Source organism: Tauraco erythrolophus, chromosome 23 (assembly GCF_009769465.1).
Source record: "Tauraco erythrolophus isolate bTauEry1 chromosome 23, bTauEry1.pri, whole genome shotgun sequence".
Classification (NCBI taxonomy): Eukaryota; Metazoa; Chordata; class Aves; order Musophagiformes; family Musophagidae; genus Tauraco; species Tauraco erythrolophus.
This window is the reverse complement of record NC_141487.1, coordinates 4,325,966-4,351,978: the sequence shown is the minus strand read 5'-3', so window position 1 is coordinate 4,351,978 and position 26,013 is coordinate 4,325,966. Positions and strand designations below refer to the sequence as shown.

Genomic DNA, 26,013 nt, shown 5'->3' with positions numbered 1-26,013 from the left:
AGTTGGATCGATATCAGCTCCAGACCATCTCCATGTGTTGGATGTGGTGCCTTTCTTTGCAGTACAGAATGCATAACGTAAAGTAGGAATTTAACCGTTCCTAACTTGAATCTTTTCTCTCTTCTGTTTCTCCAATCCTCTTACTTTCATCAGATTGTGACAGCAGTGAAGTTTTTACAGAATCCACGAGTACGCCAAAGTCCTCTTGCAACCAGAAGAGCGTTTCTGAAGAAGAAAGGTACCACTCTATGATTCTATGATTCTAAAAATTTGTGGTCTCAGTGATAATGAGGGAGCTTGAGTTAACGTAAAGCCAAAACGTACTGCAATGGAAAATGAGATGCTGAGGGCAAAGCAAGTAGTCTGTCTCAAAAAAAGATTTGACGTTTGTAAGAAAATGTTTTCTGCCAAACTGACTAGAGCAATATTGGCACCAGATGTGGAATTGTGGAATACAGAAGACACATTGGAAGGTTTTGGGTTAACTACTATCAGATCTTTTCTGAAATGAGGACTGAACTGTTGTGGATTAGTTGGTCAGTTCTAACCTTAGTGACATTGGCTTTAGAATGACCAGCTTCTAGGTGAAAAGGTCGAATGCTTCCGAAGAGACCAGAGAGAGGAATGAAGGGCGAAGTACTTGGTGAAAGTAAACAAGGTCAGGTTAAGGTCAAGCTTGGAGTCAACCTGACTTTCAGGCTGAAATGGTAAACTACTGACTGAGTTTAGCCCTTTTCTATAGCAGGGGTAGAACAGATCCTGACAAATCCTATATCGTCTTCGACAGATGGAACGTACTTTGGCCATTGCCTACCGAGAATTCATTTTACTTTCTGACTCATAGCGGAACTATCTTTTGTTCTTTTTCTTTCTAAAGTTTTTAGTCCACAACTTACAGTGCATTTCAGGTCAAGTTCACTCCATATTACGCTACCCTCCTGGGACCATATTGCTTAGATCCTTACCACAAGATGTAAATAATAAGGATGATCTTACCTTAGAGTTAATTACATGCACTATGGAGCGCTTTAAGCAGTTGGAATGATACTGAAAATACAAACTCCAAACTTCAGAGGGCACTGACCCACTTATACATTGAAATTGTAAGTGCTTCAGGATACATCAAATTCTACAGCTAAAGAACTTGAGTTTTGAAGAGTAGGGAAGCCTATGAAATATATATATTATTTCGTTTGGGGTTATGAACTTTTTATTGAAATGCCTGAGATCTGAGAGAGTTCAAGTGTACGTACCACTTTCCTCATCTTGACTAGCAAACGAGCTGGAAGGGAATGGCAGTCTTGTGTTATAGCAATGATGTCATGACAAGTGGTTCATGGATACATCCTTTTGAGCACGATCCTCTCACTGCTTGTCTCAGTGCCAGTTAGAGAACATTCCAATCACATAGGTATGTTGCTTGGCCTGCCCTACCATCAGGATGGCATTAAAATTTGGAGCCTGTTGGCCGCTGTGCTCCATGAGTTTTTCCTTGAAATATGTGGACCTACAGGGAGTAATTAATCATAAAAGCTTGGGGATTTCAACTCTATCATCGAAGCAATGAAGCAAGGGAAAGCTGAGCCTAAAAGCTGTGCTGATTACCCGGGGTAACCTGATACAAAATCTATTGTTGCCGAGAGATCCTTAGCCCCCAGTATATCGTGCAATATTATAACTGCCTGATCTTCTTCTGTGCTGACAATGACCAGTTATTCCTCATTTTCTCTCTCAACACAGCTGGGTTAGAATTTCATTTGCAGAAGGTATTTAGAGCAATTTAGAGACAAATGTCTCTGGTGTTTGCTCTGCACTTCCCCACCGCAGGCTTCGCTGAACAGTTTTCAGTATCAGGAGCTCCATCTAATCTGTTTAATTTTAATAAATCCCTGACTGGGAGAAGAGAAAGGGTGGGGAGATGGAGGCACACAGAAACTGTGGCCCGTCTAATACTTCTTATGAATTACTTGGCTAATAATTACTAAAGAGCAGAAATGGTTTGGTAGAGCTGTTTGTTTGTTTCTGACTGTTAATTAGCCCTCCTTCCCTTTGTGCTAATTGTTTGTTGGAAAACTTAACAGTAGGAGACAGGAAGGAGCAGGGTCCAGTAGTGCCTGTACCCAGCAGTCACTGGAAATACGTCCATATGGAATCTGACCACGGAGCTTACAACATGACCTCTGTTCAGTGCTCGAGAGCAGAAGGTACATGCTATGTGGTACCTATGTGCTCTAGCAGATGGAGGCAATTGTTCTTGAAACATAGATGATGTGGCTGGTTTAGTCCTGAGCAGATGAGAGATTACACAGTTTGGTAGGCTGTTCCCTCTATTCTGTGATACACAGTCATTGCCATCCCAATGATAATGTTTATCCCCATTTTACAGATAGTTAGGCTGTCTGGTAGAGAAGTTCTCACTGCCAGTCAAACAAGCATTTTCTGTAGAGAAACCATTTCAGTTACAAGAGTCTCTTTTAAAATTATCTTTGTAGGAAATAATGCAGGGGTACCCTTGTATTTTTTTCACAGTTACTGTGACCCAAAGTTTCTTCAAGCAGAAATGGCAGTAGAAGATCTTTTTATGGACCCTAGAAGAATTTCTGTGGAGGGGAATTTCCTATCTATAGATAATTGCACACCATGTGTAAACTTGTCTATTGTAGTTACTTTTGTGGAACTAGTACGGGAGAGGTCTGTGACTCCCCACTAAGTCTGGTTAAAAACTCCTGCAGTGGAGAGTGCTGGGTCACCTTGTGTCTGTGAATGCTGAGGGAAAAGGCCAGGTGCCCTATCCCTGCAGGAGCCTTCCACTACCTCAGCTACAGCCTGTGTAGGCTACGGGGATAGGACTGGAGCATCAACTGTGGGTGAACTTTCAGGTCCTGCAATCTCTACTTTGCCTAAGAAATTTCACTTTTGAGACTTGCAGAGATGCTTCCGCCTTGAATTATCATTTCTTCTTCCTTTTTATAAGCGTCTCCTTCCTAAAACAGGCCAGTCAAATTTTATTTTCTTTCAACATTATTTAAGATTTAATACAGGAACTGGATTTTGTTTAATCCATTCCAGTGCAGTGAGAAATGAAAGTTTCTTCAGGATCATCAGCTAGACTGGGTTTGGTTTCTTGTGAAACAGTAGTTGCAGAGACTGAAAGTAGGCTTTCCTGGTTGCTTACAGGTCATGGGTTTGCTGAACTGCACTCTCTGGAACATGTGATGATAGTGTTGATGACAGTTGGGAGAGTGAGGGTGTCCTGGATTTGTGAAAGGTCTTTCAAAAGTTGGATGAGATTTCTCTGTTGTCTTAAGCACTTTTAAACTCCCAAATACAGAGGCATTAATGAGAAACATGAAGTTATTACAATCATTTATCATTTTCTTTGAAGCTTACACTGGCATTTTGTGTAATTTATGACATTTCCTCCTTTTTATCATGAACTTCTTCAGATGAAGGGAAAAACAGCTGTTTCCCCTCAGAGTATCTGAAAGAAAAGAAAGGAAAAAAAGATGCTGTTTGTTTTTTGTCCAACTCGCTGATTCTGCTGATGACATGCCACAGAATCAGCGGCGCCTTGGGAGTAATTAGACAGCATGTGGGGTTTAAACCCTTGTGGAAATGTGTCTGTCATCTAACTGTTGTGCCTCAGATGTCCTGCACCGCTCAGTTACCCATCCGGTAACTCATGCGGCTTGTTAATTTTGTGTGCTCTGAATCTGTAACTTCTGGCAAGATGGAGAAAGGGGGTGGAAGTGCACTATATTTGTGGAGCTCTGTTTTTCAGGGTGCTAGTCTTTTGGGGCAGGGAAGGGAAAAACTGCTAGGTTACAGACTTAGTGTGTAATCTTGGATGAAGAACTTTTTTTCTTAGTTGCTCGTTCTCTCTGTCTGTAAAATGAGTACAGTAATGCCTTCCCAGAGTGGGATTGTGGGAACAGACAAAAGCATATGAGGAGCTCAGAAATTATAGTGATGGGAGAACAGAGCTGCATTAGGGCAAGTAAATGTATAATTGTTGAGTTATATTGGGAAAATACCTACCCAGGAGGTTGGACAATCTTCAGAAGATATGCTACCTGAATTGATCTTTTCTATATATATGTAACGTAATGGGCTACAAGCTTCCAAAAGCAATCGCACCTTTGCTTGGTGAGTTGGAGGGTGTTGGAAGTGTTGGCCTTATGCATATTGTATCTGCTAATCCCCTTCATTGCTTTGGCTGGTAGGAAGTGAGTTACTACACAAGGTTTTCATGTAGGTCTTGCGCAGTTTTTTGTAGTGCATCTGAGTTCCAGAACATTTTGCCAGTGTCAGGCTATGGTGATTTCTGAAGAGATGAATAAATTATTTAATTGTACATGCCCCTTCCCAATGAGAGCTCAAAGACATTTAGTTCCCTGGAAACAAATGCTGTCAGCCCCAGAATCTCCAGTAGCAAACTGACTTAATTTTCTTCCTCTTTGCATTCTCAGAAGTTGAACCCCTATCTTTTCTTCTTTGCCAAAGAAACCCATAGTGGATCACCTTGAGGACCTGAGAGAAGAGGGCACAACCCACTGCTGGAGGGCTTTAAAGGAAGTAAATTCTTCAGCAGATTTCAATTTAACCCTCTTTTATTACTTTTCTTTTTTATAATTTAAGTCCATTTCATGAGGCAGTTTGCATGTCCTTGAATGGAATCTCGTTACCATGAAAGCTTTTTTAGCATTGATTTCATAACAGTCTTAATTTAATAGCGCCGTCATTACTGAGAAGCCCTGAGAGTGAGGCCCTAGCTTTCCAGGTCACTGACCTTTTAATTACAAACCTTGTTCTGATGGCCAGGTTATCGACTGGACAGCTCCCAACTCCTGCCCCCAGCATGAAGATGAAAATAACTGCCTTTCCTCCCCCACTTCCAGAAAAGGGAGGAAAAGAAAAGTAACCTCTTGTGTTTCCAAAATTAATTTTCTCCTTCAGCTTTACTTTGTAATTAATTCTTTAACATGTCTCAGTGAAGCTCGAATAGTTTTTACAAAGCTTTTCCTTGAGAAAAAAATGCAGTGCAAGCCAGCAGAGTCCAGTGACAACTCATACAGAAAACAGAGTTAGTAACCTGTGCTGTCAAAGTACCTATTTGGGCCAAACTGCTGTCACCCTCTAAACCTTACGCTTTTCTAGAAATGACCATGTTTGATACAAGAATGTGTGATTAGACCGTAAGTGTAGACTCTTCAGGGAATGCTAGGTGATTTGTCCTTCTCAGACTTGCTCACAGGATACAGATTTAAGAGACGGTGAAGGAGTGAAGACTTAACTTCACTGTGCAACTGATGGTGTGCGTGAGCACTTGTCCTGTTTTGTACTTGCAGATTGGGTAACTCGTTCTGTAGCTGCCTAGTGGGTGTTTTGTGCCAAAGCCTGCACAGACCTCATCACTTGCACGCGGTGAAGCTACAAGTGGAATTCAGATACTGATAAGAAAAATGTATTGCAAAAGTCTACTTAGTGTATTAAGCATCTAGAACAAATTGCTTTAACACACGATGAGAGAAAGCTCACTAGCGTAGGTAGAAGCAGGGAGGATGTGCCTTCTGATTATTAAAGAAGTTTGGAACAGGTATTCAAGTAGCATAAAGCAAATCGAACAGCTTGTGCAGACTTACAGAAATGACTGTACAGGTTAAACAGAAGTCAGAGCATTCTGCGTTTTTGTGATGCTTTTCATTTGAGGATCTTGGAGCACGTCGTGCCCGTTAACCACTGAAACTTCACGGCTATTTGCATGGAGCATGTTTGATGGTGTGTGTAGGGTTATCTAGAGCTCGCTGTGCTTTCCACTAAAAAGCATCCACCTCTGAGGTATAGGACAGCAGCTGCTTAACATCACTACGTGGTTTTTAGGAGAGGAAATGAAGAATGCTTTATCTAAGTGATCTTGCAGAGGGAGCTTTAGGGACAGACAATGTAATTACTGAGTAAAAAATTTACTAAGATTCTTGAAAAGCACTATGGGATATTTAATTGCTAAAGATGCTGAGGCCTCTGTTTATGACTTTGAAAGACAACTAATGGGCCTTATAATATTTTGCTTAGGTTAAAGAAAAATATATCCTACACCTGTTCATGCTACCAGTTTGTTTAGGTGCCTCCCATCCAAGTTTTGGGTACATACAACCCTGCATAAATGGGGAAATCTGGGTGTCTCCCAAGGAACTTATTAGGGCGGCAAGGAGTGGAGAGCGAGAGGATGAATGCTTTAATTGCTAATGAACCCAGCAACAGTTCCTATCTGAATCAACGTTATCGGTACTCACATCTGGTTTTGGCACTCCACTATGTTTGCCCAATGCTGATAGTGTTCAACATATAGGAAAGATTTCCACTGCTGAGTTTCATGATCCAGAAGAATAGATGTGCTTGTGATGCAGAAATTAATTCCGTAGTTCTGTATTTTGTATTAGTTGCATTCTTTTTTCTTCCTGAAAATGATTGAGAATCTCTATCCATCTGCTGTGAAGGAGATGTCTCCCTGTCTTGCCAGTCTTCTGTCTGCATATCTGTCACTTGCTGTTCAGCACCAGCCTATTCATCATGATGACTCTTTTCCCCCATCAATTTTATCGCTGTTTGTGTTATCTGAACTTGTCATGAACTTTACAGATTTTCTTGGCTTCTTTGGCAAGAAAAGACCTGCAGCAGTAGCGCTAACAAAATATGATAAACTCAGGACATCGTGGGGAATCAGATATGGCTATTCTTTGGAGTTGTCAGGGTTTTTGGAAGAAAATCTTTATCGTTTATAGAAAGCTTTCACTGTCATTCCTCAAGATTTGGAAGGAAGTTTGGAAAAATTAATCTATTTAGTTCCTGTCCAAATGGAGAAATCAGTTCATGTTTCATCTTTGACTCTTGTCCCAGTCACTAGTGAGTCAAGAGGGCAGAAAAACACCTGGCGTTAGTTTAGGCATAACTAGCCGTGTGATGCTGCCTTTTAATGTTTATAATAGTCAGATGATTAAGAAAAGTGTGTGTGTTTTATAGGAACTATAGTTACTTACAAGTGAGTTTGTTATTTTAGAAGCATGTTGTACTCTCTACATTTCATTGTTTTATAAATATTTTTTTTAGTACCTGAACAATACATATCTATTCCACTGCAAATTCTGAGATTTGGAAATTTGTTTTATATTAAATAGAGATTAATATTTAAAATCAGAGACTTTTTTTTTTAATGAAATATTATGGACCTGTCAGATCACACTATTGATTAGATGGGAGTCTTTAATATTGTAACTGATAATGAGACTGATAGAATAGTGTGATATGTACCATAATATTACAGTGAAACTATTTGGAAAAATGGTTTTAGAATTGCTATGAAATCATTACTTTTCTCCAGAACGTTTTGGGGTTTTTTGAAGAAACACTTTCTGTATGAAAAAATTATGTTCTAGAAGTTTGTTAACGAGCTCTACTTGGAACTGAAGAATTCTTTCGCAGAAGTACTTTTCACTAGCAGGAAAATACGTCATCGCTGTTACTGGATAGCTCCAACAAGCTGCTCATCTTACACTGGTTTGTACTTGCACGTTTGTCTTGCATACTCTAGACTGCTGGCTCTGAACTCAGTATATTGCTGAACATGAGGGAAGAAGTCCTACTTGCACCTGTTTAAAGGGAGCAGGAGAAAAAAGTCATAGAAAACCTACGGCCTACTAATCTGCAGTGTATTGGTTTAAGCAAGATTGTTTTAAAGGGCTTTGGCACAAGCTCTGCTATTTAATATTAAAAACATGAAAGTCTCAGTGACTTTCTTTTTAGTTTCTGTGTGAAGTGTTGAGAAGGTGCATCACAAGAGGCACCTCTTTGATGTTTAACGATGTTGTGAAGAAGCCATTGAGGGTGTAACTCTCAAATTTTGTGTCCTCTAAATGCCTATATATGTATTCTATAACAAAGGATACAAGTCAGTTAGTGGTGATATTCTTCCTCTCTCACTTCAGGTTCAGTTTACAGTGATCTTGAACCATTTAGATCTCTGCTCCATAGAACAAGAGAGGTGATTCATTTAGAGTATATTGTGTAAACAGTCTGCTGTATCTCCTGTTTCTATTGGGCCACAGAAATTCCTCACAATTTCAGTGAAGAGTCCAGAATCACCTTTGCCGTGTTTTTGTAGCTTGAAAATTATTGATAAACTGGAACAGACTGGTTTGGTGCCCAGGAAGTTGTGTATGCTACAAAATGTTGGTTGTAAGCTTAATTTGAACAAATAATTGGAATGTCATGGGTTTAATGATGTCTCTCCACTTGGCTGTGTGACAGTAACTATGTAATGCAAAAGAGCCGTTAAAAATGGCTTTGCAAAATTAACTCCTATTGCTCACTGAGTGTGTTTTGAGTCATATCTGCCTTGTTTATTGTCAAAATAGTTTTTCCGTTCCTGGTAGCATTGAAAAACCAATATGATTACAGCAGAGTGAGTTGAAGTCTATTCTAGTAGACAGTGCTAAAATATTCAGTTGTATTCTGAGTCCTGAAATTGTTAGCCTTAGTGATGGGCAGAAAAGACCAAGACCCTTAAGTCTGACTTGTAAATTTTAGGATTTATTTATCATGTTTTCAAATGAAAGTAAATGCAGAGTGCCAAAAGAAAGTAACTTCTCTAGTTAAAATATAAGAGCAGGCGTTGGAGATCTGAGATATCACTGCTTGCTTGGCTTTGGGCAAGTTACTCGTTCTCAGCTTGCCCATCTGTAAAATGGGGTTAATTACCACTTTTCCATTATTGACTCAGTAAGATTTATGTTAGCCAGGTTTATAAACTGCTTTGCTATGCTCGTTTTGGAGTTCTTGGTGCTGCAGCCTGTGATTTTTGAAGTTGCTTGCTGCAGTAAAAGCCACACTTGCAGAGAGGTTGAGAATTTACTTTCATCAGCTGTATATGGGAGGGGAGAGCTGCAAACCTGAGAATGTCAGAATGCCAAGGCTCAGGCAGATTGCGTGCAATCCTAATCCAGCCCTGCAGCTTTGACCTTTGAAGCAAGCTTCACCTTGAGACAGTTGAAGAAATCTATGTACGCTTATATCAAAATATTTTTGTGATAGAAGGACTTTGCTCTTCATGGTCATCTAGCCCAGGGTTTCCCCACAGTCTTCCTGGAGCAAGTAAAGGAATTCAGTTCCTGATCTGCTCTGTGAATGAACCTGGTATTTTAAGCCGAAAGAGACAGTCTTCTCTCTCGGGGCAAAACCAAGGAGTGTAATTAGCATAATCTGCGTTGCCCTTCTGTTGAAATCCATCTCAGACCTAATGATACTTTCCTGCTAGGAAAGATAAAATAAGTTCCTGTATGAGATAATTCTCTAGGTTCTTTCAGATAACATTTCTACCCTGTGTAAAACTGTGTCTTGGGTGCCTGTGAACATGAAATCCTACTATTTGCTTTTCTGCTACACACTGTTCCCTCTTAATTTTTATCTGGAGCGCAATCATTCTTTCCTGAGCTAAAAGAGGAATTTAGTCTTGGTTCATTCTTTCCTGTTCTTTCTGATGGAACCTAGTCCAGGAGAGACTCCGTTCCCTTAGAAGGAGAGCAGAGAATTCATTCTCAATGAAATCTGATGCTCTCTGAAGTAAAAGCTGTTGACTTTGTCATATGGTGTGAATGTGCATTGCTTTTAGCAAGACAATAAAGGGTAAATGGGGTGATCTCTGCTCCTGTGGAGAGGTCGGGTGGTTACATTACACAATCTTCTAGAGCATCTTGCAGCAAATACATGGGTTATATTAAAAGTTGCAATCATATCATTTTTTAAAAGTAAATTGCTGACCTTATGCAGTGGAATCAGCTTTATTGAATTTCGCCAAAAATGCGTTTATAATCCCCCCCGCCCCCGCATACACATGATATTCATGTCCTTGCTGCCCATGTGGAAATGTCCCTTTTTATGGTGATAAAATTAAATTTGTCTTTGTTTCTGCCTTGCCTCACCTTTTAAGATTCCATCCTTAAGAGACACCAGTGGATATCTGTACCAGAGAATGAAGATGGGCAATATCCCTGCATGGATGGCTGGCTGATTGTGAGCCAACTGCCACAGAACAAATAAATAAGCTTTTCACATTTACAGGACAAATAAAGCTGAGGATAGGTGTAATATGGGTATTTTTCTAGGAGTGTTTTGGCCTTAGCATAGTGAGAATTTATTTAGACTTGGAAGTACTTATGCTTTGCTTCTGGATTTTTTCTAATTGCTGTATAATACAAAATGTGAAATCCACAAATAGTTACTGTGCTACTCGTGTAATACTGTTTTACGTATCCTCCTTCAATAATCACTAACCATAAAACCCTCTAGTCTTTGGCCACCTACAGCCTCCTTCCTGAATTCACTTGAGAATAAAAAGGGGTTTGCAGCATGCTCAAGAATTTAACAAACATACATCCCATTTTTCTATTTGGGATAGAAATATCCACTTTGCATACTCTCTACAAAGTACTCTACAAATATTAAGTGACTAAGCTTGTGACACCTTGTGTGGAATGGCAAGATTATAATATTAATTTAATGTACTTCTGATTACGTTTTATCATCTTGGTTAGACCTTTAAATTCTCCAACCAGTTTGTGAACTGCAAATTTCAGTAAGAAACAGAGGAAATACCATTCCCGTGTTAGATGGGGAAACTGAGTCAGAGAAGAACAGTTAGATCTGAGATAATTCTGACTCCCAGTCATATTTTCCCTGCAGGAAAGCTGGAGAGAGACTTTTTACAAGGGTGTGTAGTGATAGGACAAGGGGCAATGGATTTAAACTGAAAGAGGGCACATTTAGGTTAGATATAAGAAAGAAATTCTTTACATTGAGGGTGGTGAGGTACTGGAACAGGTTGCCCAGAGAAGTTGTGGATGCCCCATCCCTGGAAGTGTTCAAGGCCAGGTTGGATGAGGCTTTGGGCAACCTGGTGTAGTGGAGGATTTCCCTGCCCATGGCAGGGGGGTTGGAACTAGATGATCTGTAAGGTCCCTTCCAACCCTAACCATTCTATGATTCTATGATTATATATATATATAAATATAACCATACTGTGCCATACTGTCAGTGTCAAGTACTGATGTTTATAGCATTTTCAGTAAAATCACTCAAAGTATTTTCGTGTTCATCCTCTTCAGGCCCAAGCTGCTGGGGGTGGGGTGGGGGAGGTTCAGCTAGTTTTATTCAATAAAATCAACGCAAACAATCTAAGTAAATGGAGGGGCAAATTGGCCTCTGCAGTGTTGGCATGTATCCCTTCTTACAGCATCTCCCCCAACCTGTCTGCCTTTTTATGTAGCATTTAAAAGGCTGGTTGCTCAGAGGTACAGAGAAGAATATCAGAATATCATTGCTCCTTCTCTTCAAGTAACCAGGAGATTGCAGCTGTTAAACTCAGAAATATAAAATACATGTTTAAAAGATGACTCTGGATGTGTTTAAAAAAGAGAGCGAGAGAGGATTCAAGGGAACCAAAAAATAGCAGCTTCCATTACTGTAATTAAATGGCAGCATTTAACCTATCAGGCCGTTGCGTGTATGTGAGAGACGAGCAGGGAGCTGCATTTGAAATGATCACTGTCTTCCTTGGGGGATAGAGTAGTTAAATAATTTGTTTGTGAGGTGTGAGTTCGGTGTCGGGGAAAGCGAGTGCTTGCGTGTGTGTGTGTCTTGGAAGCTGGGGATGGCTGCGTGTTTGCTGAGAACACCCTGGAGGTCCGTATTTGCCAGCACGTGCGCTGTCAATGAGAGCACACGCTGCTCTTGCCCGTTTGTTAGGTTATCTGCAGAGTCAGGGCCTCACCTGCTCCCAGATATTGCATCACTAAAGGAGAGCTTTTTTCACACTGGGCCACCTGAGACAGGCAGGAGTAGCAGTAAAAGAAAAACCAGGGAGGAAATGGAGGAAGAAAAGGATCAGAGTCCTTTTGGTGAACTTCACCTACTGCGGTGACTGTAAAGGGTGAGTCGTTCTGTCTGGTTGATGGACTTGGCACTCAGGGGCTGTGTCATCCCTGAGGGACAAAGGGCCAAGCTGCTGCTCAGAGGGCTGCCCCTTAAACAGCACGTCAGACTTCCTCTGCAACAGCGTTCCACCTGTGCCTGGCATGGTTCCTGTGCTGCAAGACTGTGGTGTGCAAAATTGTGTGGAGAAGGAGGGATCTGCAGCGTGTCCCTGGCCCTTCGTCACTGACCCCAACTCCGTGAAAAGCTCTTTGGGCACCCCTTTATAGTGATGTTTAGTCTCTTGGCACTCGGAAAGGGGACACGTTCTTATGTAGTGCCCAGAAGGGAATATCTTCCCATTTTTATTCACTGCCTTTTTCTTTGTGAGGTGATCCCTTTGTTTAGGGGTATGTCCTAATCCTGGAAATCCAAGAGCCCTCCTTGTGCAGTATGAGTTGATAGTAGTAGCAAGTTTTCCAGCTGCTTCAGCTGCCTCACCTACTGATCTGACTTGTGTAGCTGCAGGAACATGCCCATAAATGTTTCTTAATCTTCACCCCAGTTTCTGTGTGAATTCTGTGTAGCCACTCCTGTTTTACCTCCTAGAACACACTAGAAGACAACAGACGGTGTTAAAATATATATATATATATATATATATTTTGGTATTTCCATTCGACCCCAGTGACTCCATTTTGAGGGCAACACTTGGCCGAAAGGAGACCAGAGAAGTGGCGTGTGTTTTAGCACCCAGTCAAAGCAAAGCATGAATTTGAGTCCTTGTGTAGTTTGGTGAGAGTTAGAAATCTGGAAGTAATTCCAAAGATGATCTACAAGCACACACAAAAAAAGGCTAAACTTGTTACTTGAATAAATTATTTGTTGCAAATGCCTTACATAGCTCAAATGCGTATAATGGATGTATAGATTCTCAAAACTGTCAGACTTTGTACATAGTAATTGTCAGTGTCAGCCTCAAACGTTTTGCAAAGGATATTGTGTAAGATTTTTCCTGTTTTACAGATGTAGAAACTGAGGCAGATGGAGGTTAAATGACCTACACAAGGTCAATGGCAAGGCTGGGAATAGAACCCAAATGTGTAGAGACTTTTTATTATACTAATAAGGAAACTCTGGAGGTGTGTTTGGCATGGTAATCGGAACCCTAGAGAACTAGAAGCAGTTAGTGTGTTCTGTGCATGTCCCGAGGGAGCAATGATGAAACTCCCTTCCTACCTTACCACTCCAGTTCTCCGTGTGTGGTCACCAGAGTTTTTCCACCACTTAACCTCGTTATTTTTAGTATTGTTAGCATTAGTCGTCCTTTGGGTGTTTAATACAGACTCCTTTAATTTTCTCCAGAACTCTGAAGAGCCGTTGAAGGCACATGGGAAGAAAAAACTTAACAATAAACAAACTGAAAGATGAAAAATGATCTTTTGAAACTTCTGCTGTTTTGTTGACTTGTCCCCTAATATTTTTTGTCTTCGTTCTTCTTTTATCACAAAGGACCCCGCTTGAATATGTAATCTTGGTTTCTTAAAAGTTCATTTGCTATTGTTACTTTCTTCTCCACCCAAGATTAATATCCTGTGTGATGACATAGATGGTTGTTGTCTAAATGGACGCAATGTAACCAACAAAATTGTGAAGGGTGGGTGGAGAAATATTTATACAGTTGTGTTAAAAATTACAAAGTAGGTTTGCCTTCTAAACAGAAGGTATTTCAACACTGCTATTGGCAGCTTCAACCTTTAATTTTACAGGTGGCTAGCTTTGTAGTAGCATTCAGCAAACAATATTTTAATGGCATGTACAAAAATTTCTCTAAAACAAAAGAAAGAAGCATGAGGGTGATTTATAGTCTGTAATGAATACTTGCTGACATGTCTTTTTATAGTGTCTCTGGCTTTCTGGGGGAAGTGCAAACCAGATTTACCTGAAACATTTCTACCATAATAATCAAATATGTAGTATTTAGATGTCTTTTTCTTAATTGAGCTTATCTTCTCAGTGCAATGATACCTGACTCTTAGGTGTCCAACGTTGATGCCACTTTCAAGAACCTGGGTTAGAGCAGCAAAGACGCTTTGGTTGTGAGAAAATATCTGTCAGAAAAAGGACTTAGACTCCAGTGTTCATGTCTCCTCACCCAGGGTTGTTTTCTTTACATTTCCATGTATTTTTCCATACACACTTCCATGTATTTGTACATTTTCTTAGGAACATGCAGCGGTAGCTGCTGTTCTCTGTGCTCCTTATAGCAGCCTGGCAGAGAGAGTGCACAGCGTGCACGGCCGCGCTGATAGTCAGTGGTCCGTTCTCTGTGTTCCTCAAACACTGGAACTTCATTCAGGATGCACTTTGTATGATTTTTTTGTGTGATAAGTCTGACTAAGGGGTTTATTTTGTTCCTTTCTAAAGTTGAAAGTTTGGAAAGTAGAAGAGGAAATAAATGACATTGAGGCAAGTTGCTCTTTACATTGCAGTTAATCTTACTCTGCACAGGCTGCTCTGACAGGTATTGTCTAATGTAGAAAATATCCAGATGCTCTTGTTAGTGTGTTTGGGGCAATCAGTAATTCCAGAGTAATATAAGGAACTGGGAATGGTTCATCAGGACAGACTTTCTCATTCTTGTATGTATGAAACTAAGTCATCCTTCAGATTTTCTGACACATTTGGTTGAAGAATTCCTTATAATGGCTTGAAATCACTGTTCTTTTACAAAATTCCTTTCTTTTGAATGCAGAGTTGGAGAGAGAGTCTGGTTCTAGAATCACAGGCCAGCCTAGTCCAGCAATAACAGATCAACAGTGACTTCTGATCTGTAGCTATTCCACACGAGGGCCAATCTGCTAAGTCGAACCTAGTAGAGACCTTACTGAGGTCCGTACCACTGGAAGGCCTGGTTATTTGCTGCAGTGACTGACGAGGTGTTAAGGATAGCTGGCTGACTGCAGATCCTCCAGGCCAGCTCCTTCTACTTCAGTGCCAGAATTCTTGTGACAGGCTTGTTCAAGTTGTTGGAAATACAGTTTAAAATGTGAATTCCGAAGGTAGATCAAAACCAAACCTTCTATGTTGCCAATGTTTTACCTTACCTGAATTTAAGACAACCTCTGGCTTTCTCCTTAGAAACTCCTAAAGATATTATCACAGATCAAAGAGTAGGCAAAGGCCAATCATTTTGTTACTATTGCTCAACTAGCTGCTTAACAGAATATTTTCCTTTCACACAAAGTAAATGGATCTGTAGCACAAATGTTTTCTGACACTGCTGTTTTTAATTGTGGTAAGTTTTGGTAATGAAGTTTAGTTTATAGGTTTTTGAAGTGCCGTCTAACAAACTGTTCTCCTTTTGGAAATGAACTTGTAGAAGAAACTAATATCCTTTCACCTTTATAGAATGTTTTTTTGTTGTAGTTCCCAATTTAACAGAAAAAGAAATTCATAGACATGCTGTGTACTCTGGGTAAGTTACTTCATTTATGCGTGCAGTGTTTTTCTTTCCAACCTTCACATAGACTGTTGAATGCTTTGGGTCTGACTGTCTTCTACTCCATTTCTGCGCAGTAGCTGGCACAATACCTGCACAGTGAATGCTTTTTGGGGTCTCTAAGCAGTATTATAATACAAGTAATGAGGATCAGGATCCATCACCATGAGACTTGTTTCTCTGCAGGGGTGACAGCAAACGTTTGCAGATCACAGGCTGGATAAGCTTGGAAACTTATCTGTTCAGTGTATCTAATACTTGTCTTCTCTGAACGCATAGTCCTATTTCTAGGGAGGTTGTCAGTTGTGGTAAAAAATTATGACAGCACTGTGGTTACTAGAGTAGTGTCTCTTCCAGTATCTGGATTTTCTGTCCTATCTGGGCTTCTTTTAAACAAATATCAGAGCTTTGGTTATGTTCTATTCCTGATAAACTACCTTGGAGTTGGCGGCCTGGCACAGTCTTCAAAGCCTTCAGACATCAAGGTAGATACTAATTTGAAATCTTTTCAAATATGCAGAGGTTTTTCTTCTCTATGTAGTGTTCTCAGATCATGTCCTGCCTGAATTGGATGTCCAGTGTTTCTGTATTCCAACATTGGCTTCCAGCTTAGTCCCATGCGTTGTCTCTTCATTGCTAGTGGTGCAATAGACAGGTGGACTTGCTCTACTGTTGTCCACTCAAAGGGGGCTTTCTATCAGGTACTGTTCTTCTTGTATCATAATAGAAAGGCAAAGCTGAAGGCAAAAGACCTAAAAATAAAATGCACAAATGATAGTAAAATAAAATTTCACCCTGTTTTTAGAAGGAGAGTTTTTAATTTATGTTACAGAAAGACTTGTTTCTTCTGTCATTTTTGCTGATCACAGTATTCTTAGAATGACTTCGTAATAGACAAGTCTTTGGAAGAAGGTACCCAAGATTGAAGTGTGGCTGTGTTTTTGCATATGCTTGTTGTGTAGGAATTTAGCAGGGCTTTCTAACAAAACTTCTGGTTCTGTAATTTAGGTTACTGAGACTTCTGGACATGCCTTGTTTGATTTAGAGTCGTGTTGCTGTCTGCCTTTTTTACAATTTGAACTTTTTGCAGAGCAAAAATTGTGCCTGTTGAATTACGCTGTCTGCTACCTGAAGATTTGTTGTAGATTAATTCAAAAACAAGGTGTCCAAATCCTGTTAAGGCTGCGATAGCACTGCATCTAATAGGCTGTTTGCATTTCAGAATCCCGAGGCTGAGTCCTGTTATCCAGCCACCTCGTCCTGCATGTTGTTCCTCGTGTTCTGCTTAGTGCTTTGGCCCCTCAAATACGTAGCTTAGTATTGGGAGCTTTTACTTAAGGTATCCCTTCCATTTTCCTATGTGGGACAGAGACAACATACTACATATAAGCAAGGAGCTTGCTTTACATTAGAAGAGGAAGACCTGACCTCTCTTATGACAAGCGAAACTGTATTTTCCCTGCCTTGAAACTACCAGTGAAATACATTTTGCACTGACTTACAATGCTGTGATTTATGCTGTGATATGCTTTGTGATATTAGAATGTCCTTTTGCCTTTGTGTTTGATTTTTTCCCCTCTAATAAATTGTAGTGGGGATGGTGTCAATGAACGGGGTATTTACCCAAAATGCCCATAGGAGAATGAGGCATTCTCCCTGCTGTCTGCTGCCTCCGAGAAGGAATCCTATGCATTTTTTTGCCTCCCATTAATCTTACTGCAGGTTTGGTTTTTTTTTCCTTTATCTTTCCTCCTTGTTTTGAAATAGTGTTAACAAGGGAGATATTTTTAAATAGAAAGCAACTAGAAGGAAACATATTTCTTTCTCATGTGCATACACGTGTTACACACAAACGTGAATGAGTGACCAGAAGCAACTTTTTCATTTTACATTTTGAACTTCTCGTATATAGAAAACCGAGAAGAGAAGAAAAGTTGTAGTACTTGTTCCTGTTTTTTCCATTCCAAGACATGCTTGCCCTTTCTTATTCAGAGTGAAAATACTTTGATCCAGTTTTCTGAAGACAATACTCATTTCATAAGAATATTTAATCAGTAGAAAATAGGGAGGATTTAGTTTGTTTGTTTAGTATTTAACCAAGTGAATAAGGCGGATTAGGGGAAGGGGGGGGACTGGACCCATAAACAAGGTGATATATAATATTTTTTTTCGTTCTCCTTTTAAATAAATACCGATCAGCTTTATGTTCAGAGACAATAGGAGCCGTTGGCTTAAATTTGCAGTTTACTGTATTTATGGCTGTAATATCAAGGTGCTGCCGTCGTAATTTCATGCCCCAATGAGAAGAGCAAGGTCGAAGCAAATGCTTCCATCGGCATCTGCTAACACACTAACTCATAAACAAGGCCCGGCTGGATCAGGTGGCACGGAATAATACAGGCTAATGAAATACAGCACAGCTTTCCATTACTGTTAGTTTTTACAGTGTCGTCATTACGTGTAATTTATGTTTAAAAAATTCAATTTTATACAAGGCTCTGGGAAATAGGGGTCTGCAGGTCACCCGACGACTTTTAACGGCTCTGAGAGTCCTTATTGCACTCTACTGTTCCAACAAAATGTTAATAATAAATAAAAAAAAAAATCCTCTTTTACTTTTTCTCTAGTTTGCATATCTTGCTCTGTCTTTTTAATTACAAGTGGCTAAGGAGGGTTTGGGGCTCTAGATGATGTCAGGAGTCGTCGCCTTTACTGATGCTCCCAGAGAGGGGTTACTGTCTGCTTGCTTTGCTTTTGTCTGTCCATCAATCACCCGGGGTCCTGTAAATGGAGTAAACACAGCTGAGGAGAGGGAGATACTTAACAACCTCTCTCCCAAACCCTCACCCTCTGACATTGCCCTCCTCTCCTCCATTACACTTCATTTTATTATAGACTCCAAAAAGCTCGGCCAGGAAGAGAAACTGCTGCCAGAGTTATTTATTTATTTATATTTGTTATGCCAAAATACTTCTTATTTTAACCTTTTCTTTCCTGCTTGGCTCACTGTAATTCTTAGCATTGTACTGGCAGTCAGGTTTTCCTTCCTTATTTTAGTTGCTGTGCAACTGAGGTTAGAGCCCCCTGATCAGTTCCGAGTGCTGCTTAGTCACCCTGATGGGTTAAAGTGTATCGTGTTTCTTAAAGACTCTAATTGCATAATTAACAGTCTCATAGATGAATAAAGCTGTGAGAATTCAAAGCCCTTTCAGTAACTTTTCAAATTACTTTTATTTCTGCGTTTTTCAGCCTGACAGTTGAGCCCAGTCAACTTCCCTTTGATGTTTGGGTTCCTTTACACAAAGTTTGAGCTGGAAGTGCGGCAGCAGGATGTTTATATTCAAATACAGCATCTTAATGTAAATGAAAGGTAAAAAAGATCAGTGTGATGTTTCTGAGACCTTAGGTTTTGCTAAAATGTTGGTTTGGGCTCGGCCTCGTGAATGCCCCATGAACCAAGATGTGTGAAGGAAAATGGATCAGGAGACTGTGCCTTTTTGACCTTTTTGAAATGCGATCAGCTGAGCGCAGAGTAGGATATAGGATAAACGTTTGATAAAAGAATCGCCCAACGTGGCATGTAACGGACTGAACAGGTGGAATCATTAGTCTGGATCAGATCCCAGAAGGTTTTTATGATGATTCTTTTAAAATGTGGCCATGTTCTTTCTGAGCAGAGTTGACTCAGTGGCTTCCAGGAACAGGAGTGTAATGTTGTTTCAGGGTGTCTACCAGAAGGTCTTCCTTTTAGTCATATGATACCATGCACTGACTTCTTATAGTCATGTAGTTCGTTGTAGCTAAGTTGTTTAGTTCTATTTTGGTTTCTTCTTAATAGAAAGTGTGAGGAAAACAAGAACAGATACCACCCCCCACCCCACGTCCCTCCCCTGCCTTGTCCCAGCAAAAGGGTAGGTGTGAGGATTGCTCCAGGGTGGTCTGTCAGAGTGGTAATAAAGCTGACTTTGGAAACCCACAAAAGGAACTTAATTCTTTCCACCGCCTTTCCCTATTATGGCAGAATTCTTAATTTCTTTCTAACCGGAAATTTTCTCCCTAAAACTAATGTTACCTCCAGGTTGTGAAAATCTTGCATGAATTACTGGGTTGAGCAATGCAAGGAGGGATGAGAAAAAGGGTTGTTGGAGCCTGTGTCAGAGAAGGAGAAGAAAAACCTTAGTGGCTCATCTAGTTAAGCTCATGCAAGGGTTTTGCATTGCAATTATTGCTACTGTATTTCATCCAGAAAATAGAGAAGAATGGATTTACAGTGAAAACATCGGATTGGGACTCACACCTCCTGAGTTTTATTTTCTGACTGTCAGAGGTTCGGTTCTGACTTTGGAGCACTTCTCATATCTGTAGGACTCAATTCTTCCTCATCTGTAAGATATGGGTAACAGTACTCCTCTACTTCAGAGTGGTCATAAGAGGAACAGTATTTTGATGTACATGAGGTCCTTATATTAAACAATAATAGGTAGTATAAAAGGACCTAAATAAACAGTCAAGTATTAAAAGTTCTTGGGCAAAGGAGCTTTTTATACAATATGCGAGGTGCAGGCACCAGGAGATGTTTGTGACAACCCATTTTATTCTCTGACTTGTTCTGATTCTGTGTTTGACTACAATTTACAGAGGCTGAGTGATCCCTGAAAGTTGAGTGGCAGCAGTGACAATCACAAAAGAGGGTGAGCAAGAACCTTTGAGTGCAAAACAATCATGGGTGCTGGATTATTCAAATCAACACCCTGAAGCCTGAAAAGGAAATTTTAAGGCTTTGTGAAAATTATGACTAATTCTTTGCAATGGCTGTGGTGCTGTAGAGGTATGAAATGGGTGGTTGGGGGAAGGGAATAGGTTTGCATTCTGTAGGGCTATGAAGACAGCTTCCTTGCATCCTCCTCAGCTCAGTCCTTGCTCAGTACCCTCTGCGGTTAGATTATTCCTTGCAGATAGCAATCAACTGGAAGGAAGTGTGTGTCTAATTTGCATGAGATTATTTAAAACAAAAAAAAAGGTCTGCATTAGTCAGGGTGATGGTAAACAACGCAAAGAGATGCCTTTTATAATATAGCCGTGGCTCAGCTTTCAAAGCCAAATATAATTCACTTACAATTGGCAGTTTCCTTTATTGTTCCTTTTAACCTTTTGCATTCCGCATGGTCTTGATCGTGCTGAAACTCCAGAAGAACTAAAATGTTAGTTTTCCAAAGTGTTGAGAAAGTGGATTTAGAGCAATTTTTCTGTTAAACTGAGGTGGTTTTCTTGACATACCTATTTGAGAGTTATATTAGACACAAAGCTCCAATTTTCGTGGCACTGGTTTTGCATCAAAGGGAAGTGGTATTATTTTTTGTTTACCAGCTTCCTGCTAGATTAGAACGATGAATGGACCATGGATACTTTTTTATGTAATGCAGTGATAGAAGGACAGTGATAAAATAAAGCAAGGTGAGATATCGGAACAGGTAACATTTTGATCTGGCCACTTTTCTACATAATATATCGAGGCTAAATAATTTGGGGCATGGAAAACTCATACCGTGTGCGTACATGTGTGTAGATGGTGAATTGGAAAAAAAATCAGTCCAAAGGGAATTTTGATGAGTTGGTTTATAGTTGCCTAAGGACAGTCTTAGAATATCTTGTACGTTTTTGTTAGTGTGTGTGAGAAATGACAACCATGAAGACAGGTATATTTCTGAATCCACAGGTGACTAGTTGCAGTGCTGACTTACTCCATATATATGCTTAAGGAGTCAGCTCTGGGAGGTTATTCCTTTGATGCTTGGAGGCCAAGATGACAGGGCCTTAAAAACATCTTATTCAGATGAATAAAAAGGAGATGTTTCAAGGAGATGGTGCTCCAAGTCTTCTCCTCTGATAATTAAGAAGGGATGTAGTTGTGATGTTCTTTTGTATAATGCCACTGGTACCATGAACAAGACCCCTTCACAAAGCGGCAGAATAGTTCAAGGAAGTAATAATTTTAATTGCTTTACTTTGCACAGGATTCCAACCAGGAACTCAAATGTGAAAGGTTTCCCATCGTTCTATCATTCACATCAGCTTTTTCCTCACAGCACAGCAGACTTTTAATGGAAACAGTGATACTTGAGTGTCCTGTTTGGCAACATCAGAATAATCCTAGAAGTACATTTTATCTGCAAAAGATTTTAGTTTTTTTTCTCAAACATTGAATAGAATAAGAATAGAAGGGGCAGTATGGCTAGGAAACATTGCATTGTTTCCTGCTCTTCTTGTAGAATAAAGTAAGGATCTTCTAACTTCCGTACGTTTCTAAGTGTTAAAGACTATCAGATTTGCTATCTTTGCATGGAAATAGAACAAAAGGTGCAATTCTAGTGGGAGCCACGTTTGCAGCCAGAAGCTAATGTTGTTTCCATCTTTATGAAATCCCATAGTTGCTAGTGATCTGCAATGTTGACATCTGTTTGTGCTTTCTCCTTCATTGGATAAGTAGGAGCTGGTTAAAAGAGTTTCCTTCTGATTAGGACTTCACTTTTTAACATGGATTAGACGCCATAAATATTGCTTTTGTGCCTAGAACAGTAGGCTGAGTTGTGTCCATGTGCCTTTTATTACTCTCACTGCAAGTCTTGTTCCATATTGTTATGTGTGGTTTTGGTTCCTTACTCTTTGAGCCATGCATCAAATACAAGTAAAGGAGTGATTTTGTCAGAGATGGGGAACTTCTCCCTTCTGATACTGTTTCTGACACTGACAACATTCTGCTATGTTACAGAAATCACCTAACTTCTCTGTGCACCAGTATCTGCGCTGCAGAGTAGGTAGAATGGTCTCTCACAGGAACTCCCAGTATCTCGCACACTCACAGGAACAGGGAAAAGATCTGTTAATAGTTATAAAGCCTTCTCCATACCAGAAGCACTGTGTTAGTGCTTTATGATGATATTAAATAACAGTTCGGAGACAGGCTTGTGTCTTTGTTTCTGGCAATATTGTTTGTGCTGTAGATTGTTCTGTCTAGATCCCCAGTATGCAGTGAAGTTTAAGATTCTGAAAAAATGTCTCGAAATTTAGGTAATACACCCAGAAGCCTGGCCATTTTCTGTATTGTATCTCCCTGTCATGTTAAAAAGCTAAGTGTTTTAAAGGATTAAGTTCAGGAATTTCATCTAATGGCAGTACTTCATGGATCTCGAATGGAGATGATGGAGCGAAAGTATTCCCCCATTTTTCTCCCACTGCTGTCATATTCATACCATTTTCCTCACCGTGCTCAGTCTCTACAACTGCTATGCAAGAATCAAGTGGCCTGTCTCTTCTCTTCTAAATCTCTTTCCTTAAATTTATACTCTCACTTCCAGCCATTCTGAATGCTTTTTGCATACACGCTGCATGTGTAGTAAAAGGTCCTGAATCACTTCCCACGTTCCCCATAGCAGGGACACTGGCTTTTCTGTCTGCTTCTGTGCAGGAGAATAACGTAACAAGTAATACACAGCTGCCCAGGCCCCACATCATGGTTGCCATCTGAGTACTAAATTCTTTTTCTAGAGGATGTTTGCTCCTGTTTGAAAAAATAATCCAGCTGTGCTTTCTTCTTGACAGATGCTGGTCATTGTGAATCCTTTAGCTACTTTTCTTTTCCCCCTTGTTGGCCAAATCCTTTCCATATGTTGTGGCCAATTACAGATGGTCACCCTGGCATTTCCTGGTGGCAGGAGTGACTGCACCAACGTGTACCATGTGTGCAGTGTTACTACAGCTCTGCGTGAAATAAAAACCAGGCTGCCCCAGGGCAATCTAATCATGCAGCAGTAGGCCAGGGCAATGCTAAGCTGAAAGTTTGGGCTTGGCCTTGTTTTGATCTGTTTTGTTATAGTTTTATTTCCTCCTTACATTCTGTGTCCCATTCATACTAATCACAGTCAGTCCTGATTTTTTCTTTTTATTTCTGCATTTGTCATAAAATAAAGCAAATTATTCCCGTCTTCGGAAACGATCTAGACTAATTAGTCGTCTAACCCAATAATTAGTTTTTTGTTTCCCTGTCTGTTTTCATGCATTATTGTTAGTTTTTTCCCCTCTTTTTTTTTTTTACACCATTACAGATTAAAATGAGCCACATTTGCAGTTGATGGTATCTTTTTTTCGGGGGAAGAATGGAGAATTGCAATAGAAAGCTACTTCAAAAGCAGCAATAAACTCAAGGATAAATTAAGGAAATTGAATGAGCCACATTTGGAAGCAGCGTTGAGGCTAATATTCTGTCGCTTAAGGTTAAATTGCAACAGAGAAAGAGAGAGGGAGACATTCCAGTGAATCCAAAATTGGGGAGGCATTACTGCTCAAGTCAGTGCCAAAATTCTTTGCAGCTTGAAAGGGTTCTGCCGGGCTTGAGAATTTAATTATGCGTGCATCAAGTGGGTAAAGGTGCTAAACTGATTTCATTTCCTCTGCTCCCCCAGGCCTGACAGATGAAGAAATTGACCTGGCTTTCCAGCAGTCGGGCACAAGCACGGATGAGCCACAGTCCCCAGGTCCTTCTACACCGCTGGTGCCAACTCAGCCCTCTCACCCTGTGGTGTATAGTAAGTAGCATTTTGAAAGACATCTGGTCCTGTTGCTTTCTGCAGTGATTTCTGCAGCAATTTCACAGATTTCTGTGCCAGATCCTGGATTTCAGTTCAACTAATGGCATACTTTTTGTCAGAGTTGGACACCAAATGTTGCTTTGAATGCATTTCATAGTTGTTGATGCCTGTAACGAGATTATATTACACAAGGAAAATGAGAGACAAATGATCATCGTCTGCAAACAAACATCATACATATTAGCCTGTGACACCTCTTGACCTGAAGGCATATAGTCAATACAAACTAGACTCTGACCCACTGTAAGGACTTGAAAAAAGCATTAGTCAACGTAGGACTCGGTCTTCTAAAACTTCAGGTCATGCTTCCCTTCACCAGTAGGGTTTTCTAGTATTTATATTGTTAAGATATGATAGAGCTGATAGATTCTGGGATAGAAGGTGCTGTAGAAGTGCAACACTGTTACATCTTTAATTTTTGCACCAGTGGACTCTGTTGAATTAACTGTTGGACATCATGACAAAGTCTTGAATTTTAGTTAGAGGACTTATTTTCTTAACTAGTCAAGCAACTGATCAGTTTATAGAATCATGGAATATCTTGAGTTGGAAGGGACCCATGAGGATCATCGAGTCCAACTCCCCGCTCCTCGCAGGACTACCTAAAACTAAACCATGTGACTAAGAGCATCATCCAGACACTCCTTGAACCCTGACAGTTAATGCCTTGAACAGTTGCGTGAAAGTTCATGTATTTTCAGCATGAACAGCAAGCTAGAAAATAAGGTCTTCGGGACTTAGCCTGTGACTTCCTGTGCGTGAGTTTAGGGTCTGGCACAATGGACCCCCAGTGTGAATGAGTTTTAAGAGTGTTATCAGGTTACAAATGATAATAAACAGTTAATAAGGATCCTTAATTTTAACAAGCTTTCTCTCTTCAATCTTGAATAATCTGAGGGGTGACAACAGAAATTCTGTGTAGACTCTGTGGATGTGATTGTATGGTTTTGTGTACAAAATACACTCTCAAAGAATTCTTAAAGTCCCAACATAATCTGTGTAGACTCAAAATTTACATATATATTTGCATTTTAAAACAAACCTCGCAAAAAAGTATCTAAGCTCCAAACAATAAAAACCGAAGTACACACCATTAAAAAATCCATCAAAAGAAGCTGTTCAGCTCACGTGTGTGTCTGGCAGTTTGAAAAGCTCTTCACTTACCTGCCAAGTATTAAGAATAGAATTTTGACTCTGCTCTTAAACAGCTCTAGGTCAGATATTGACCACTGTAACAGTCCACTTAGGGCTGTGTTTATTAGTTTATGACACAGTTTTGCGATGGCTAGAGACAATACTAGACTTGCTTTCTGAGTTTCTAAATACTCTGGTTTGGCACAGTTTGGGAAGAAAACCATTTCTGATGGAGTTGGGCTCAGAACTGGAGTATTGGCTGTGCTAGTGAACTCTGAGACTGAATTCTGCCTCCTGGGCTCATACCTGTCTGCAGTAGTTCACAGAAAATGCCAGAAAAGCAAAATCTCTCTTGCTGAAGAAACAGTGCCAGATCCCTCTTAGTGCTCTCCGTTGCTCATTCAGCGAACTCTTATCACGACCCAGTTAATCTTCCCTTATTTTATAGTGTTCCACTAACATGAGTCAGGTAGGAAAGAAGTATTCTATTCAAACTGGAAAACATTGTCATCTTTACTAACCCTTGCAGCTTTATCACTGTTTGTTTTTTTTTCCTTTTACTATTTTGGCTTTCCTCGAAGCACCAGCTCCCAATTTCTTCTTACTAGGTAAGAATCTTAACAAATATTTAAACATTAAAACGTTCCTAGTAACAACTCCAAAGAGAAATCTGAAAGTGTTATTCTGTAATGCTCAGAAACCAAAAGTGAAAAAAAAAATACCACCAAAGTAAGCTTTTGTAGGAGTTGCAATTATAAACTGATGCTCTAG

At 40.0% G+C, this 26,013-nt stretch overlaps 1 protein-coding gene across 1 annotated transcript in view; it reads left to right on the top strand.

The window, feature by feature from the left end:
• Window positions 1-26,013, top strand: part of PEX14 (peroxisomal biogenesis factor 14) — a 76,424-nt gene that overhangs the window by 34,164 nt on the left and 16,247 nt on the right. Inside the window, exons 3-4 of the mRNA XM_086625596.1 lie at window positions 154-238; window positions 23,923-24,045. Of these exons, the coding sequence (XP_086481722.1) occupies window positions 154-238; window positions 23,923-24,045 (208 nt within the window). The remainder of the gene's footprint in view (window positions 1-153; window positions 239-23,922; window positions 24,046-26,013) is intronic.